A 17,550-nucleotide genomic window follows, 5' to 3' on the forward strand; every position below is an offset into this window, starting at 1 on the left:
CACCGTTGAACACAACTTTATTCTTTTCTGTCAAAAGCACAAAACACCTTCATGTTTCTCCTGTCAATGATTTCTTGACAGAATGTCTCATAGTCTTCCTGCAGACTAAAAAGAAAAAGGAACGGTTCTCTGAGATCAGCGGTCTCCTCTTCTTCCTGGCCATCACAGACACACAGGAGTTCCACTGCCCTCACGCGTTGCTCCTTGGCCATGGTAACAACTTGGGGAAGGGAAATTTTTCGCTTGAAAGTTCTGGTCCCACACCACCGGGCTGCCGCCATTGCATCCCTGACCAAAGGATTCTCCTAAACAAAAATAAAGAAAACAGTTATTTAAGTAAAGGCTCGGAGATTGCAGAAAACACTGAAATGAGACTACCCATCTCAGGCAATATACCCCGTTTCCTGTTCCCAGTCCTGTTCTCAGCCTCATCTAGAAAGGAAACAGATTGTGGTGTATACAGGCACAATGAAAATGCAAGATTTAAGTGGTTGATTTTAAGTACACAGAGAAATAATGACTGCTCTGTGACATGGAACCTCAACAACCTTGATGGATATGTGTGAGACAATGCTGGCTGGAACAATACCTGATGCTTCAGTGGCAGATTCTGAAAGCCTAAACATTTTCAGGGGGACTTCAGCCACATCCTGAAATAAGTGGCGGGGATCAGTCTTTGAGCAATAGTTTCACTATATACCAATTTATCACATGACCTCTCACCTGTAGTTTTTTCTGCTCTCGTTGCCTTTGTCTTTGCTGCAATCTCTCTTCTTTAGATCGTGGTGATTTAATGACAACAAACATTCACAATGAAAACATTCATGCAGGTCAGATGACAGTGAATACAGTAAAACGTGATTTAAAAGAATCTGGTTTAAAAGTGTGATACTGAGGGCGCTTACAGCATGGGGAAGTTCTGCAGGAGAACAAGACACCACCATCTTCTAATCTGCAGCATGTTTTCCTGTGAAGAAGGAAATGCAGAAGATTAAAATATGTTTCCAAAAATAATACCTTCATCGCTACAGTCAAGCATAACGTGTCACAATTTGCACAAAACCTCACTGAAATCACAACTGGCCCCCATTACAATGTACAGAGATACTGGTTAATATAATATCATGCACATTCTGTCAGGATACAGTTTTTCAATACAAAGAGTGTGTTTTAAATGCAGAAAAAACATTTTATAGATGTCATCGATATAACATACTGAGTAGTTCTTACCATCAAAACAAACACGCCACAGTTGGTGGAGCATCTTTGCAGTGTTTTAATAAAAGAATGGCAAGAAAATAGCAAATGTTAGCAAATGCAATGTAGTAATGTCTCACCTGAACATCATTCACACCAAGCTGCCTCCAAGGGCCAGGAGATGTGAGCAATGTGCCTGGTCAAAGAGTAAATAAAAGTACAATAAACCATTTTAAAGCAACACTTGGAACAAAGTTGGAAGAGGCTGGAACTTCAAATCAAACGTTTTTGTAATGGGCTTAAACAAACAAAACATATGGTTCTGTTTCCATCTGCGTAGAATAATGTAAAAATAAATAAGAATAATGTAACAATTACTTCTATCCCTCGCAAACACTCACTTTTGTTGTTTGTTTTTGTTTGTTTGGAACATCTTAATGCATTCAAATAAAAACAGAAGCATTTATTAAACAAACAAAGGACAAGTGGGTTAAAACAGAACTACCACTGTCCAGGAATGATCTTGGAAGGTGTCCTAAAAACCTGACTCGATGGACTCTACTCTCATCTCTCCAGCCGCTGCCACAGAGGGGATCTAGAAAGAAAATCTCCCTAGCCTGTGGCCTCAGTATCTGTTAAATGTGTTCAAATATAACCACACACATAAAATTATGGAATGTTACAGAAATACTAACAAAGCTGCCATGCATTTAATATACCAAAAAATTTAAATCAGCAATGAGCAACTTTGTTGTGTAAGGTCATAACAGAGGAAGATATAAATGTATTTACAGAGTATCCAGTGTCCAGGTACAAATACTGGAAGCAGAACCCACTGGAGACTGGCTGCATTGTCCTGTAAAAAGATATCAATAACTGAATATGAAATGCTCAAACTCCACTACAAAAGCAAAACTTTTTAACAAATTACCAGCAGGTGATCCATGGGGTTTGTGGATGATGGTGGAAACCATGTGGCAATGACGTGGCTGTTTGCAGCAAACACGTGCTCTATTCTCTGTAACAGAGATAGATAATTTGTCATACAACGAGCGAGTTGGACCCGAGCAGAGAACCACGCCTCCAAGACCAGAGGAGATGTAAAGGATTTATTGGAGGGGATGAATAATGGTGGGTGGGAAAAGCCAGGGAGCAGAAGCAGGGGGGTTCCAGGCAGGAGTGAGGCTCCAGGCAGGAGTGGGGGTCCAGGCAGGAGTGGGGGTCCAGGCAGGAGCGGGGGGTCCAGGCAGGAGCGGGGGGTCCAGGCAGGAGCGGGGGGTCCAGGCAGGAGCGGGGGATCCAGGCAGGAGCGGGGAATCCAGGCAGGAGCGGGGAATCCAGGCAGGAGCGGGGAGTCCAGGCAGGAGTGGGGGGTCCAGGCAGGCGTAACTGGTGAAGGTTTGTTGGGGAAGCCGGAGGGGAAGGAGGATGGCGTGGGATCCCGGACAGCTGATCTGAGGGAGGCAGGAGAAAGCAAGGTCAGAAGTTGGCAGAAACTTAACAAACAGATCATGAAGGGGGCTAGAGAGCAAACCGAACTGCGTGGTTCTTGTTTAACGCTCTGGCAGGGAGTGGAAGGCTGAGCCGGTCTTTATTGCAGGGGTGAGTCGTTAGTGAATGATCGTCAGCTGTCCGGGAGCCGTGCAGGTAGTTGATTGCCTGAGTGGAGTCAGCTGAGGAGCTAGACTCCACTCAGGCACCGAGCTGTAGGGGAAAGACAGGGCAGAAGAGCGGATGGGAGACAAACAGACAGAGACAGGACAGAGGAGCGGACTGTGACAGTACCCCCCCTCAACGGGCGCCTCCCGGCGCCCCATGGACCCAACCAAACCCACCGGGGCAAACAAGGAGCAGACAGAGACACGCATACAAACACAGGGACCAGACCGAGCGGAAGGAACCAAAAAAGGACAGGAAGAGCAGAAAAAACGACAGGAGGGATGGGAGGGAGGGAAAGACGGGGGGACGGGAGGGACAGGAAGGAGAGAAACAAGAGAGGGACTGAAGGAAACTCAAGGCTGGGACTGGACCTGGCATAACTGGACTGGGAGAGGAAATGAACATTGACAGGACTAAAGACTAGACTGAGGACAGGACTGAACTGAACTGAGGGCAGGACTGGCCTGGACTGAGCTGGACTGAGTTGAGCGAAGGAAAGGACTGGACTGGACTGAGCTGAGCGAAGGAAAGGACTGGACTGGACTGAGCTGAGCGAAGGAAAGGACTGGACTGGACTGAGCTGAGCGAAGGAAAGGACTGGACTGGACTGAGCGAAGGAAAGGACTGGACTGGACTGGACTGAGCTGAGCGAAGGAAAGGACTGGACTGGACTGAGCTGAGCTGGACAGAGACTGAGCTGATCGAAGCTGAGGACTGGACCGGACTGAACTGAGAACAGGGCAGGACGGGGACTGGACCGGACTGAACTGAGAACAGGGCAGGACGGGGACTAGACCGGACTGAACTGAGAACAGGGCAGGACGGGGACTAGACCGGACTGAACTGAGAACAGGGCAGGACGGGGACTAGACCGGACTGAACTGAGAACAGGGCAGGCCGGGGATGGACAGGGCGGAGGGTCCGCTCCGGAGGACGGACCGTAGGCTGGACAGGCCGGGGATGGACAGGGCGGAGGGTCCTCTCCGGAGGACGGACCGTGGGTCGGACTGGCTGAGGATGAGTGGGCCGATGAGTCCGTTCCGGTCGGCGGAGGGTCCGTTCCGGCGGGCGGACCGTGGGCCAGACTGGCTGGGGATGAGTAGGCCTGAGGGTCCGTTCCGATGGGCGGAGGATCCGTTCCGGCGGACGGACCGTGGGTCGGACTGACTGGGGATGAGTAGGCCTGAGGGTCCGTTCCGATGGGCGGAGGATCCGTTCCGGCGGACGGACCGTGGGTCGGACTGGCTGGGGATGAGTAGGCCTGAGGGTCCGTTCCGATGGGCGGAGGATCCGTTCCGGCGGACGGACCGTGGGCCGGACTGGCTGGGGATGAGTAGGCCTGAGGGTCCGTTCCGATGGGCGGAGGATCCGTTCCGGCGGACGGACCGTGGGCCGGACTGGCCAGGGATGGGCAGGACGGAGAGTCCGTTCCGGTGGACGGCCTGGGGGTCGGACTGGACGTGGACGGGCAGGGCAGAGAGTCCGTTCCGGTGGACGGCCTGGGGGTCGGACTGGACGTGGACGGGCAGGGCAGAGAGTCCGTTCCGGTGGACGGCCTGGGGGTCGGACTGGACGTGGACGGGCAGGGCAGAGAGTCCGTTCCGGTGGACGGCCTGGTCGAGGCTGGGCAAGCCGGTGGGTCCGTCTTGGGGAACGGCCCGAAAGCGGGACGGTTTGAGAAAGGTCAGGGCGGAGGGCACGCTTCAGAGGGGGGCCTGGAGGCGGGGCCGGCCAAAGCCGGACTCGCCGGAGGGTCCTCCTCCGAGGACGGCCCGGGGTCCGGACAGGGCAGAGGGACCGCTCCGGCGGGCGGCCCGGGGGCCGGACAGGGCAGAGGGACCGCTCCGGCGGGCGGCCCGGGGGCCGGACAGGGCAGAGGGACCGCTCCGGCGGGCGGCCCGGGGGCCGGACAGGGCAGAGGGACCGCTCCGGCGGGCGGCCCGGGGGCCGGACAGGGCAGAGGGACCGCTCCGGCGGGCGGCCCGGGGGCCGGACAAACAACTGGGTTGGAGGTGGGTCCTCCGGGGGCGGAGCAGGATGGGACGCGCAAGGCCTCTTCATGGACTTGGGGAAGGCTCCAGGGAGCGGAGGCGGGGCGTCGACGGCCTCCTCGGGGAGCGGAGGCGGGGCGTCGACGGCCTCCTCGGGGAGCGGAGGCGGGGCGTAGGATCCAGGGGCCCCTCCGGGGGCGGCGCAGGATCCAGGGGCCCCTCCGGGGGCGGTGCAGAAGGGAAGGCACAGAGCCTCCTAAGGGGCTCAGGGATGGCCTTATGCCCTTCTAAGGCCGCTGAGGTCGCGGGGACCGGGGGCGGGGCGTCGTCGACCTCCGCGGGGACCGGGGGCGGGGCGTCGTCGACCTCCGCGGGGACCGGGGGCGGGGCGTCGTCGACCTCCGCGGGGACCGGGGGCGGGGCGTCGTCGACCTCCGCGGGGACCGGGGGCGGGGCGTCGTCGACCTCCGCGGGACCGGGGGCGGGGCGTCGTCGACCTCCGCGGAAACAGGGGGCGGGGCGTCGTCGACCTCCGCGGAAACAGGGGGCGGGGCGTCGTCGACCTCCGCGGAAACAGGAGGCGGGGCGTCGTCGACCTCCGCGGAAACAGGAGGCGGGGCGTCGTCGACCTCCGCGGAAACAGGAGGCGGGGCGTCGTCGACCTCCGCGGAAACAGGAGGCGGGGCGTCGTCGACCTCCGCGGAAACAGGAGGCGGGGCGTCGTCGACCTCCGCGGAAACAGGAGGCGGGGCGTCGTCGACCTCCGCGGAAACAGGAGGCGGGGCGTCGTCGACCTCCGCGGAAACAGGAGGCGGGGCGTCGTCGACCTCCGCGGAAACAGGAGGCGGGGCGTCGTCGACCTCCGCGGAAACAGGAGGCGGGGCGTCGTCGACCTCCGCGGAAACAGGAGGCGGGGCGTCGTCGACCTCCGCGGAAACAGGAGGCGGGGCGTCGTCGACCTCCGCGGAAACAGGAGGCGGGGCGTCGTCGACCTCCGCGGAAACAGGAGGCGGGGCGTCGTCGACCTCCGCGGAAACAGGAGGCGGGGCGTCGTCGACCTCTGCGGAGACTGGAGCCGGGGGGCCACGATGCCTCCTGGCCTCACGTCTTCGACGGCCCGGCCGCTTGGCAGGTGGTTCTATGGACGGCAGGGAGACAGGGCCCGGTTGGCTGCTAGGGGAGCCAGTAGGCGGCTCGCTCAGAGGAGCACTCAGGAAGTCACAGATGTAAGCAGGTAAGTGGTTGGCTAATCCGGGTCGCTGGCCTGCTAGCTTGCGGCCCAGGGTTATGGTTGCGTCTTGGGGATCCTCCCTCCACTTCTCCCACAACTCGTATAACGTGTTGAAATAAACGCTGTGCTCATCGCAGGAGGAGAAGATGTCCCAAGGCGTGTCTAGGGTTTGGGTCTGATTGAGAGGAACGGAGGTCCGGTTCTGGAGAGCAGAGGTCGGGGTCGGGGTCCGGTTCTGGGGAGCCGAGGTCAGGAGGATGGACGACATGTGGACAACGGGTGGGGGGTCAGAGAGGGGCGGTGATGGGGCAAGATCGCGGGAGCCACGGCACCTCCTGGTATGGTGTCCTAGGCAGCCAGGTCGTTCAATGACCGGCTCCACGATTGGCGGGGACTGGGTGTCTCCTCTCCGGGGAACATGCTGCTTCCTAGATGGTGGTTTGAGAGCTAGTCGGGTTCCCCAGAAGGGAGAGGAGGTGTCGTCGGTTAGGGTCTGGGTGTTGGCTGGGCCTGGGGCTGGTGGGGGGAAGATGGCGCGGGCTGGGCTGCAGATGAGGAAACTTGAGTGAGCAGGGCGATGTTTTGGTTCAGTTGTGCCTTAGTGGCGGCAACATCCTGAAAGGCTTGGTTGTATTGAACCAACAGGGCAGGGTCGGGAGCTACCTGGGATACCTGGCCAGTTAAAACAGTGAGTTGACTGAGTATCTTCTGGTACTTGACCGTGAGCTGACGAAAGGTTTGGTGGACTTGCCTGATGTCGGGTGGAGTGAGCCAGTCCGGCTTTGACAGCGAGTTCTCCGGGTCCATGTCTGGCCAGAGCGTTCTGTCATACAACGAGCGAGTTGGACCCGAGCAGAGAACCACGCCTCCAAGACCAGAGGAGATGTAAAGGATTTATTGGAGGGGATGAATAATGGTGGGTGGGAAAAGCCAGGGAGCAGAAGCAGGGGGGTTCCAGGCAGGAGTGAGGCTCCAGGCAGGAGTGGGGGTCCAGGCAGGAGCGGGGGGTCCAGGCAGGAGCGGGGGGTCCAGGCAGGAGCGGGGGGTCCAGGCAGGAGCGGGGGGTCCAGGCAGGAGCGGGGGGTCCAGGCAGGAGCGGGGGGTCCAGGCAGGAGCGGGGGGTCCAGGCAGGAGCGGGGGGTCCAGGCAGGAGCGGGGGGTCCAGGCAGGAGCGGGGGGTCCAGGCAGGAGTGGGGGATCCAGGCAGGAGTGGGGGATCCAGGCAGGAGTGGGGAATCCAGGCAGGAGTGAGGGATCCAGGCAGGAGTGGGGGGTCCAGGCAGGCGTAACTGGTGAAGGTTTGTTGGGGAAGCCGGAGGGGAAGGAGGATGGCGTGGGATCCCGGACAGCTGATCTGAGGGAGGCAGGAGAAAGCAAGGTCAGAAGTTGGCAGAAACTTAACAAACAGATCATGAAGGGGGCTAGAGAGCAAACCGAACTGCGTGGTTCTTGTTTAACGCTCTGGCAGGGAGTGGAAGGCTGAGCCGGTCTTTATTGCAGGGGTGAGTCGTTAGTGAATGATCGTCAGCTGTCCGGGAGCCGTGCAGGTAGTTGATTGCCTGAGTGGAGTCAGCTGAGGAGCTAGACTCCACTCAGGCACCGAGCTGTAGGGGAAAGACAGGGCAGAAGAGCGGATGGGAGACAAACAGACAGAGACAGACAGGACAGAGGAGCGGACTGTGACATAATTGAACTATACTATCCAATCCATTTGAATTAATAGTTTTGTAAACCTTTCATTTTAGCTGAAACTCTTCTATCACACCTGACACTTTTCTCCAGCCGTTCCAGCCTGCCTGTACACACTTCTTCACCTCTTTTCCACACTCTCCATTGCTCTGGACTGTTGACCCTAATTACTTAAAATCCTCCACCTTCTTGATCTCTTCTCCCTGTAACCTCACTCTTCCACTTGGGTCCCTCTCATTCACACACAGATACTCCGTCTTGCTGCGGCTAACCTTCATTCCTCTCCTTTCCAGGGCAAACCTCCACGCCTCTAGCTTCTCCTCCAATTCCAGTAGATTATTCTGAATATTTTGAATCAGTCTAATTCTAAAAGGAATGGCATCGTTTAAATGTTTTGTTAAACGTCACTTTTCTAATGGGCTTGCTACTTAGCACGTGACAAAATAAATAAGTCTGACGTAAGTCTGAAACTAATGCAAGGAGATAATGCAACTGGAGATAAAATAATATCACTTCCTTCCTTGTCTGTCACAAAATAGCAAAACAGCAACGTTAAAGCACGTTAAAACAGCACATTTAAACAAAAGATAAACGTGCTTACCTCCATTTTGGAAAGTTCTTCTTCTTCTCTAATACATTCTTCTTCTTCTTCAACGGTTCAACTGCGCTATGCGGGCGGAGTTAAACGTTTAACTCCGCCCACGTTTAGTTCAAGGTGGGCGGAGCTCAACGTTTAACTCCGCCCACGTTGAGGCACGCCCCGATCTGCGGGCTGCAGTCAGGGGTACTTGGTCAGGGGTACTTGATTCAGCCGGCCCGCTCTCTGAGGCAAGAGTACCGCCGCGGCGTCCACCTGGCTGCAGCTGCAGCGCTCCCCCAAGTGCAGTATTGTATAACATCTGTAAAAAATAAAGCTGACTACTTCACGGATTTCGCCTATCGCGGGTTCTTTTTGGAACGTAACCCCCGCGATAAACGAGGGTTCACTGTACCTCTGTGTGCTGCTAGGAGCAGATCCAGGGCCATTCTATTTTGTAGAGCCACAGTTTTAACCTCCTGTAACTCTTTGTGTTTTGCCATCATAGCACGGCTAGATGCATTCAGATGACTTTTTAGTACTTTAGATAGAGTGTTTGTTTCTTTGTGTGATATGAAAACACCATATGAGGGGAGAATTACACCCCACACCCGCTGGCTCCTGGTGATTTCTCTCTTGGTCCTACTTTGGGAATTATGAAATAAGGCCATTTCAGGAGTTTGTACTGCTCTATACGCTTTCTCACCACAAACTAAATACAGTCTTTGCGGCAGCGGAGCTTGTTTTAACACAACAGAAACTTTAGTGATGGATTTGTTTTTTTTACCTCGTAGCTCCTTTGGTTGGGGACCCACACCTTTAAAACACAGGGACACAGTCTGTAACTCGTCAACCTGAATAAGAAGATATATCTTCTTATTCAGGTTGTCACAATTAATCTACCACAATTTATTTTGCTGATTATTCAATAACCAGAACCCAAAACTAACTAAACAAGCACTGCATTGCAATTTGTTTGCACAGGCAAGGGCGAGGGAAGGAGTCAGAGCTGAGAGAAAAAAATGGACTAGTTAATGATACAGCCAGAGGTTAAACATTATGTGTTAAACATTATGTGTTAAACATTACATGTGCACTCCAACTACTGCCTTTGCTTTTACTTCACAAATTTCCAAGAAAAACGACTGTACTTCCACCTGAACCTGACAGCGTACAGCCCAGCAACTTTAATAATATCAACTTTTGCTAATATAGAGCAACTTTAATTCATGAATACAACCGATCAAAAGTTTGGGGTCACTTAGAAATATCTTTATTTTTGAAAGAAAAGCATTTCTTTTTTAAATGAAGATAACATTAAATGAATCAGAAATCCAGTCTAGACAATGTTAATGTGGTAAGTGATTATTCTAGCTGGAAATGCTGCAACCACGTGTGACAAACAAACAGCGTCTGAATTTTCATGAAAAACATGAGACTGTCTGGGTGACCCCAGACTTTTGAACATACTGTAAGTCAATTTTAACTCATTTAGAGCAATCTTGACTTAAATAGATACACTTTGACTAATACAGAGCAACTTTTACTCATTTTAGATCAACTTCAACAAATATGCAGCAACTTTAGCTAATATAGAACAAATTTAATGATCCATACTACAATTCAAAACGATGGGGTCACTTACAAATGTCCTTGTTTCTGAAGGAAAAACTTTTTCAATGAAGATAGCATTAAATGAATCAGCAAATCAGTCTAGACATTGTTAATGTGGTAAATGACTATTCTAGCTGGAAATGGCTGATTTTTAATGGAATATCTACATAGAGGTACAGAGGAACATTTCCAGCAACCATCACTCCTGTGTTCTAATGCTACATTGTGTTAGCTAATGGTGTTGAAAGGCTAATTGATGATTAGAAAACCCTTGTGCAGTTATGTTAGCACATGAATAAAAGTGTGAGTTTTCATGTAAAACATGAAATTGTCTGGGTGACCCCAAACTTTTGAATGATGGTGTACGTCTTTGTTGTTCTTTGTCGAGTCGACATGATGAAATATCCCTACACAGTGTTCAGCTCTGCCCTCTGTTGTTATGTATCCGATTGTGGTTTCCGATGTGCTTTGTGTTACAGTGGCACACAGTCAAAACTGGAGAGTGACTTACACTCAAGATAGGATGTGTGCTTCCAAAGGATCAGCGGTGTACATGAACTGCAGCTACACATACCCAGCCCAAGTGGGTGGACAGGAAAATATTCTGATGAAAAAATTTTGGTTTGTTGGAAAAGAAGAGGATCTCCAAGAAAGAAAATTATACAAAGGTCGTGTGAAGTATGACAATGACTCCGCTCTGAGAATCATGGACCTGAAAGTAGAAGACTCAGCTGAATACAAATTCAGGTTCATAACAAACCGTGACAAGTTTTCTGGTGTACCTGGAGTCACTTTGACTGTCACAGGTAACATCATCTGAACATTTATTCATTTTATTCAACATGATCGGTGGAGCTCATGTACAGTGCCTTGTGAAAGTATTCGGCCCCCTTGAACTTTTCAACCTTTCGCCACATTTCAGGCTTCAAACATAAAGATATAAAATTTTAATTTTTCATCAAGAATCAACAACAAGTGGGACACAATCGTGAAGTGGAACGAAATTTATTGGATATTTTATACTTTTTTAACAAATAAAAAACTGAAAAGTGGGGTGTGCAATATTATTCGGCCCCTTTACTTTCAGTGCAACAAACTCATTCCAGAAGTTCAGTGAGGATCTCTGAATGGTCCAATGTTGTCCTAAATGACTGATGATGATAAATAAAATCCACCTGTGTGTAATCAAGTCTCCGTATAAATGCACCTGCTCTGTGATAGTCTCAGGGTTCTGTTTAAAGTGCAGAGAGCATCATGAAGACCAAGGAACACACCAGGCAGGTCCGAGATACTGTTGTGGAGAAGTTTAAAGCCGGATTTGGATACAAAAAGATTTCCCAAGCTTTAAACATCTCAAGGAGCACTGTGCAAGCAATCATATTGAAATGGAAGGAGTATCAGACCAATGCAAATCTACTAAGACCCGGCCGTCACTCTAAACTTTCACCTTGAACAAGGAGAAGACTGATCAGAGATGCAGCCAAGAGGCCCATGATCACTCTGGATGAACTGCAGAGATCTACAGCTGAGGTGGGAGAGTCTGTCCATAGGACAACAATCAGTCGTACACTGCACAAATCTGGCCTTTATGGAAGAGTGGCAAGAAGAAAGCCATTTCTCAAAGATATCCATAAAAAGTCTCGTTTGAAGTTTGCCACAAGCCACCTGGGAGACACACCAAACATGTGGAAGAAGGTGCTCTGGTCAGATGAAACCAAAATGGAACTTTTTGGCCACAATGCAAAACGATATGTTTGGCGTAAAAGCAACACAGCTCATCACCCTGAACACACCATCCCCACTGTCAAACATGGTGGTGACAGCCTCATGGTTTGGGCCTGCTTTTCTTCAGCAGGGACAGGGAAGATGGTTAAAATGGATGGGAAGATGAATGGAGCCAAATACAGGACCATTCTGGAAGAAAACCTGTTGGAGTCTGCAAGAGACCTGAGACTGGGACGGAGATTTATCTTCCAACAGGACAATGATCCAAAACATAAAGCCAAATCTACAATGGAATGGTTCACAAATAAACGTATCCAGGTGTTAGAATGGCCAAGTCAAAGTCCAGACCTGAATCCAATGGAGAATCTGTGGGCAGAGCTGAAGACTGCTGTTCACAAACGCTCTCCATCCAACCTCACTGAGCTCGAGCTGTTTTGCAAGGAAGAATGGGCAAGAATTTCAGTCTCTCCATGAGCAAAACTGATAGATACCCCAAGCGACTTGCAGCTGTAATTGCAGCAAAAGGTGGCGCTACAAAGTATTAATGCAAGGGGGCCGAATAATATTGCACGCCCCACTTTTCAGGTTTTTATTTGTTAAAAAAGTTTAAAATATCCAATAAATTTCGTTCCACTTCACGATTGTGTCCCAATTGTTGTTGATTCTTGACAAAAAATTAAAATTTTATATCTTTATGTTTGAAGTCTGAAATGTGGCGAAAGGTTGAAAAGTTCAAGGGCGCCGAATACTTTCACAAGTATGTTGACAGTTTTCTAGTCCTTACACCTTTTGCTTTTATGTGTTTTTGAAAACCAATCATGGGTCCTTTCTTGCTTGTGTGAAAGTGATTGATATCAAAATATTGCCAGCCGGTGGGTCTTCTACCGGGGTAAACCTGAGGTGTGAGAGTGGCTGCAGTTCAGCTGACCACGTTTCTTACGTCTGGTTGAAGAATAGACATCAAGTGTCCGAGGGAATTACTTACAGTCACAACTTTCAACCTGACGACAACATCTCCTGTGCTTTGAAAGGACATGAAAATCACTCTTCTCCTTCACTGTGTGAGTTCACTTCACTATGTTACTGATTAACCTCAGGCCACCCACTTTGTTGAATATTCAGTTCTTTGATTTTACAAGTTTTTTTTAACCTTCACACAGACCAGACTATTTCCACTGTGAACTTGTCATGTAATGCATGTCTGTCTGTTGTTTACCAGATGCTCCAAAGCTTCCCTCTGTGTCAGTGAGTCCATCTGGTGAGATAGTGGAGGGAAGTTCAGTGAATCTGACCTGCAGCAGTGATGGTAACCCAGCAGCTAACTACACCTGGTTTAAGGTGAATAGTCGTGATCCTCTCAGTCAGACACCACAGCTTAACTTCAGTTCCATCCGATCCTCTGAGTCTGGACAGTATTCCTGTACAGCTATCAACGCACTGGGGAACACATCATCTAGCATTTATATAAATGTTAAATGTGAGTGTGGTGACATATTTTAAAATCATCTCACAGTACAGCTGATTAGTATCTAGAAAAAAAACCCAAACATTTACAGTATGCCAATATATGCCCTCCAGATGCTCCAAAGCTTCCCTCTGTGTCAGTGAGTCCATCTGGTGAGATAGTGGAGGGAAGTTCAGTGAATCTGACCTGCAGCAGTGATGCTAACCCAGCAGCTAATTACACTTGGTACAAGGAGAACCAAACACTGCTTCAAGAACCAGAAGGTGTTTATAATTTCACCTCCATCCGCTCTGAGGACAGAGGGACCTACTACTGCAAGTCTGAGAATCAATTTGGACACATCAACACGCCATTTCTGTATCTAAACATCCAATGTGAGTAGTAGTTCATTCCTAAATATCCCTTGTTTGACTTGGTGCACTTTTGTGTTTTCTTGTATTTCCTGAAGCATGTTTCCACACATTAGAAGTTGTAGACTTTAAATGTTCATCCATGTAGAATAAGAAACCATTAGTGACAAGAGCCTTTTATGGAAGATTTTTAAAAAATTACAGAAAACTTTGTTTTATATTAATCAGAATCTAGTCAATGAAATGTGTTCCAAATGTGTTCTTTTAAAGCTTCCCTCTGTCAGTGAGTCCATCTAGTGACAAAATGGAGAGCAGTTTGAGAATTGACTATGCTTGCTAGAGGCTCTGAGTGTATTTACATATAATTCTAAAGACATGCTTGATGAGGATAGATAGAAATTGTTAGGATGTCATAAATCAGAGACTCAGAAGCGAGGCAACAGAGACTCAATAGACTTGGCATACAAGTAAAACACTTTACTACAAAGTTTACAAAAACTACAACAGGATGTGATGCTCGAGGGTCACGAAACAGGAAGTACTAACTCAGGAAGATCTCGGAACAGAATCTGGCCCCCTAGTGGGGCAAAAATTAACTAACAAGACATAATACATTAACTAACAGAACTACGCAAACTGACCCGCAACTTGGCAACACCAAGGCAGGAAAGCTAAAGAGTAAGCAGGATAGAGAGTAGCATTACTGCCGAGAGTTCGGCGTACAATAACAAAAGCAAGTAGCTCAGGCAGCAGAACAAACTCAGGAGCAAGCCAGGAACTGTAAGAACAGAAATATAATTGAACTGGCTCGTTAAAAGAGCTGGGGACATAACTGTCCAAGGCGGGGAACTGGAGCCGGGAAGGTAGGGCAGGTGAGGTGGTGTTAGAGTCCAGACAGTTGCTGCAGTGATCAACATGAGCTCAGTGGAAGGGCTGGTGTCTTGGCTGGTGCTGTGATGGTGGACAATGATCGATGGTTGCTCTGAGGAATCCGGACTGGCAGGGTGACTGAAGGGGAATCCAGGCAGGAAGGGTGAGCAGGCAGGAGTCCAACTAGAACAAAGAGAGAACTATGAGTATGAGCAACAACAGGATGGAGTTAGACTGAAATAGGGCCAATACTGACTGGAGTAGTTCACGATCTGGAGACGAGCAGTGGCAGCATCTGACTTTTATGGAAGGAGGATGATGCGTGATGATCACCCACCTGCTCGACTGCCAATTCCGCTGATTGTGATTGGCAATGCCTGTCCAGATGCCACACACCACCTAGGAGATGGGATAAGGGAAGAAGAATATGCCGCTATCTGGCAGCTGAGGTGGAGGACATGACAGAAATATAACCACAATTATAGCACAAGTGCAATATGTAATCACTACAAAGACCCAGCAGTGCTCTACATCATTGTTTTCATATTTATATAGTGCTTACATGTCATTGTGGTGTGTATATTGTCCAGTATTTGACAGAAGAAATATTTGTGTAGCACCTTAATTAGAGCTTTAGAGAGCCTGGAGAATAATAGAATAAATACAAATATCTCTTCATTTTTATATGATGCAGGTCATTGTAAATGTTGAGGCTTAGTTAAAACTCATCACAGGATTTTAGGCACATTCACATTATCAACAATTGCCATCAAAGTATATTAGGGCAGTTTGTGCAAACTTGATGCCCTCTGTCGTGGTGCTCACTGCAGAAAAGTATCAATAATTCAATAAAATGAGTGCGATTCTTCCCAATAAAGTAAGTGGCAGTGATGTAAGATGATGTATGTTGTGTAACATTTACGCAGAGACACAATAAGCAAACACACTGTATTTCTCATGATGTGGATGACCTTCTACGTTGAGTCTACAAATACGAACAACTACATACTGTCCTCCAGATGCTCCAAAGATCCCCTCTGTGTCAGTGAGTCCATCTGGTGAGATAGTGGAGGGAAGTTCAGTGAATCTGACCTGCAGCAGTGATGCTAACCCAGCAGCTAACTACACCTGGTACAAGGAGAATGAAAAACAGCCTCTCAGACCAGGCAGCATATATAACTTTGCCTCCATCAGCTCTGAAGATGAAGGGAACTACTGCTGCAAGTCTGAGAATAAACATGGACAAAACTCCTCAACTCTATTTATCAGTGTCCAGTGTAAGTATTCCTTATTATACAAACGTCTGTCTACACCACAGATGTTAATATACATTAAAAAATATCTCAATATTTGTTTTTCAGATGCTCCAAAGCTTCCCTCTGTGTCAGGTAGTGTTTCTGGTAGGTCAGTGAATCTGACCTGCAGCAGTGATGCTAACCCAGCAGCTAACTACACCTGGTACAAGGAGAATGAAAACTCACCAAAATCATCAGGACAGACCTTCACCATCACTCATGCTGGGCCTGAACAGAGCGGGAATTATAAGTGTGAAGTCCAAAACAGCAGGGGACGTCACAGCTCCACCTTCCACCTGGTTGTTGTGCAAATCAGTCTGGACGATCCTGGTGAAGGTCTTTATCTCAGACTTCTTTCATTTTTAATGTGCTCTCTTCATTTCAAACCTGTGTCCACTCAGATTTTATCAATTTATTCAGATTAAATTATGCACAGCTGTCTTTGGGGTAGTAGTGTTCTCCATCCAGACAGTAAAATTACTCATTTGGTCCACATGTTTGTGTCCGACACATTAACCAAATAAACCACAAATGGCCTCACTCTGGCCCTACGTCAGGTAATGTAAGTGATATGTAGGCCAGAACTCATTCAGAATAATTTGATAGCAAGAATAAGACCTGCAAACACATTTTGAATTGTGCAACTGGTACTTCCCCTTTTATTTGGCAGCCCTGCAGCCCTGAGTGCATTTCTTTATTTCTAAGATTGAATTTTCTCGAGTGTCGAACTCCTCTTTGTATGGAACAAGCAATGTCAAACTTCATGCAATATTCTGATTAATGCTCAGTGTTTTAATTTGACTACCAATTCCCAGGAGTTTGGAAAACAGTAGCTGGAACAGTCATTGCTGTTTTACTTGTTGTCCTGATCATCTCAATCATGCTGTGGATTTGGTGAGACAATTTTTATTTATTTTTTTAAATCACCACAAACTTATCAGTCACTTTAAACAGTCAGGCACTGAAACTATTTTTTGCTTATTGTCATTACTAGGGAAAAGAAACCCTCTCGACAGCAGACTGAGCCTACAGAGAGACCAAATGAAAGTCCACAGGTGGGGAAGACCAGTTCAAGTACAAAATAGAATAAAAACCTTAGCTGCAATTTTTGTTCAACTCTTCTTTGTTTCCTGAGTTGTAACATTGAATAAGGTCCAAAAACCATTTTAAGAACATTATGATATCATAATGAAGTTGATTTTTGACCTTTTGGATGCAAAATCTGATCCTTTTATTCTATTTGACAAATGTCAAATATAGGATATAGGGAATTTTAGGCAGTACATGAATTATCCACCCATCCATCCATCCATCCATTATCTATACACCGCTTAATCCTAATTAAGGTCATGTGGGGGGCTGGAGTCATCAAAGCTGACTTAGGGTGAAGGCAGGGGACACTGGACAGGTCACCAGTCTGTCACAGGGCTACATATAGAGACAAACAGTCACACTCACATTCACACCTACGGGCAATTTAGAATAATCAATTAACCTCAGCATGTTTTTGGACTGTGGGAGGAAGCCGGAAAACCTGGAGAAAACCCATGCATGCACAGGGAGAACATGCAAAGTCTATGCAGAAAGATTCCAGGAAGGTGGGAACATGAACCGGAGATCTTCTAGCTGCAACGCAAAAGTGTTAACCACCAAGGCTACTGTGCAGCCCTATATGAATTCTGGAGTTGCCAAAAATGTATTCTGTGAAGTCACAGTGACCTTTTACCACCAAATTTGAATGAGATGATTCTTGAGTTCAAGTGAGTGTTTGAGTTACATTTGAAATTCCCTCTGGGCATACAAGAGATATCCCGTTCATGAAAATGGGATGGACAGATGAACTGACACATCTGAAAATGTAATGCATTTGACCACAGATGTCATCTG

At 48.6% G+C, this 17,550-nt stretch overlaps 1 protein-coding gene and 1 long non-coding RNA gene across 2 annotated transcripts; one reads left to right on the plus strand and one right to left on the minus strand.

Annotated features, from left to right (window-relative positions):
* LOC127533384 (uncharacterized) lies at nt 1-890 on the minus strand. Its single transcript, XR_007941123.1, has 2 exons — nt 724-890; nt 1-650 (listed from the first exon to the last, which is right to left on the minus strand). It is a non-coding gene; the product is annotated as an uncharacterized LOC127533384 (long non-coding RNA).
* A 6,101-nt stretch (nt 891-6,991) lies between these two features.
* On the plus strand, nt 6,992-16,233 carry LOC127533322 (B-cell receptor CD22-like). Its single transcript, XM_051945987.1, has 6 exons — nt 6,992-7,042; nt 12,636-12,744; nt 12,903-13,160; nt 13,262-13,522; nt 15,388-15,645; nt 15,730-16,233. Exons 1-6 carry the CDS (start codon nt 6,992-6,994, stop codon nt 16,086-16,088), a joined length of 1,296 nt encoding a protein of 431 aa, XP_051801947.1. The 3' UTR covers nt 16,089-16,233.
* The last annotated feature ends 1,317 nt before the right edge of the window (nt 16,234-17,550 follow it).

The sequence above is a fragment of the Acanthochromis polyacanthus genome, chromosome 3, assembly GCF_021347895.1.
Source record: "Acanthochromis polyacanthus isolate Apoly-LR-REF ecotype Palm Island chromosome 3, KAUST_Apoly_ChrSc, whole genome shotgun sequence".
Taxonomy (NCBI): Eukaryota; Metazoa; Chordata; class Actinopteri; family Pomacentridae; genus Acanthochromis; species Acanthochromis polyacanthus.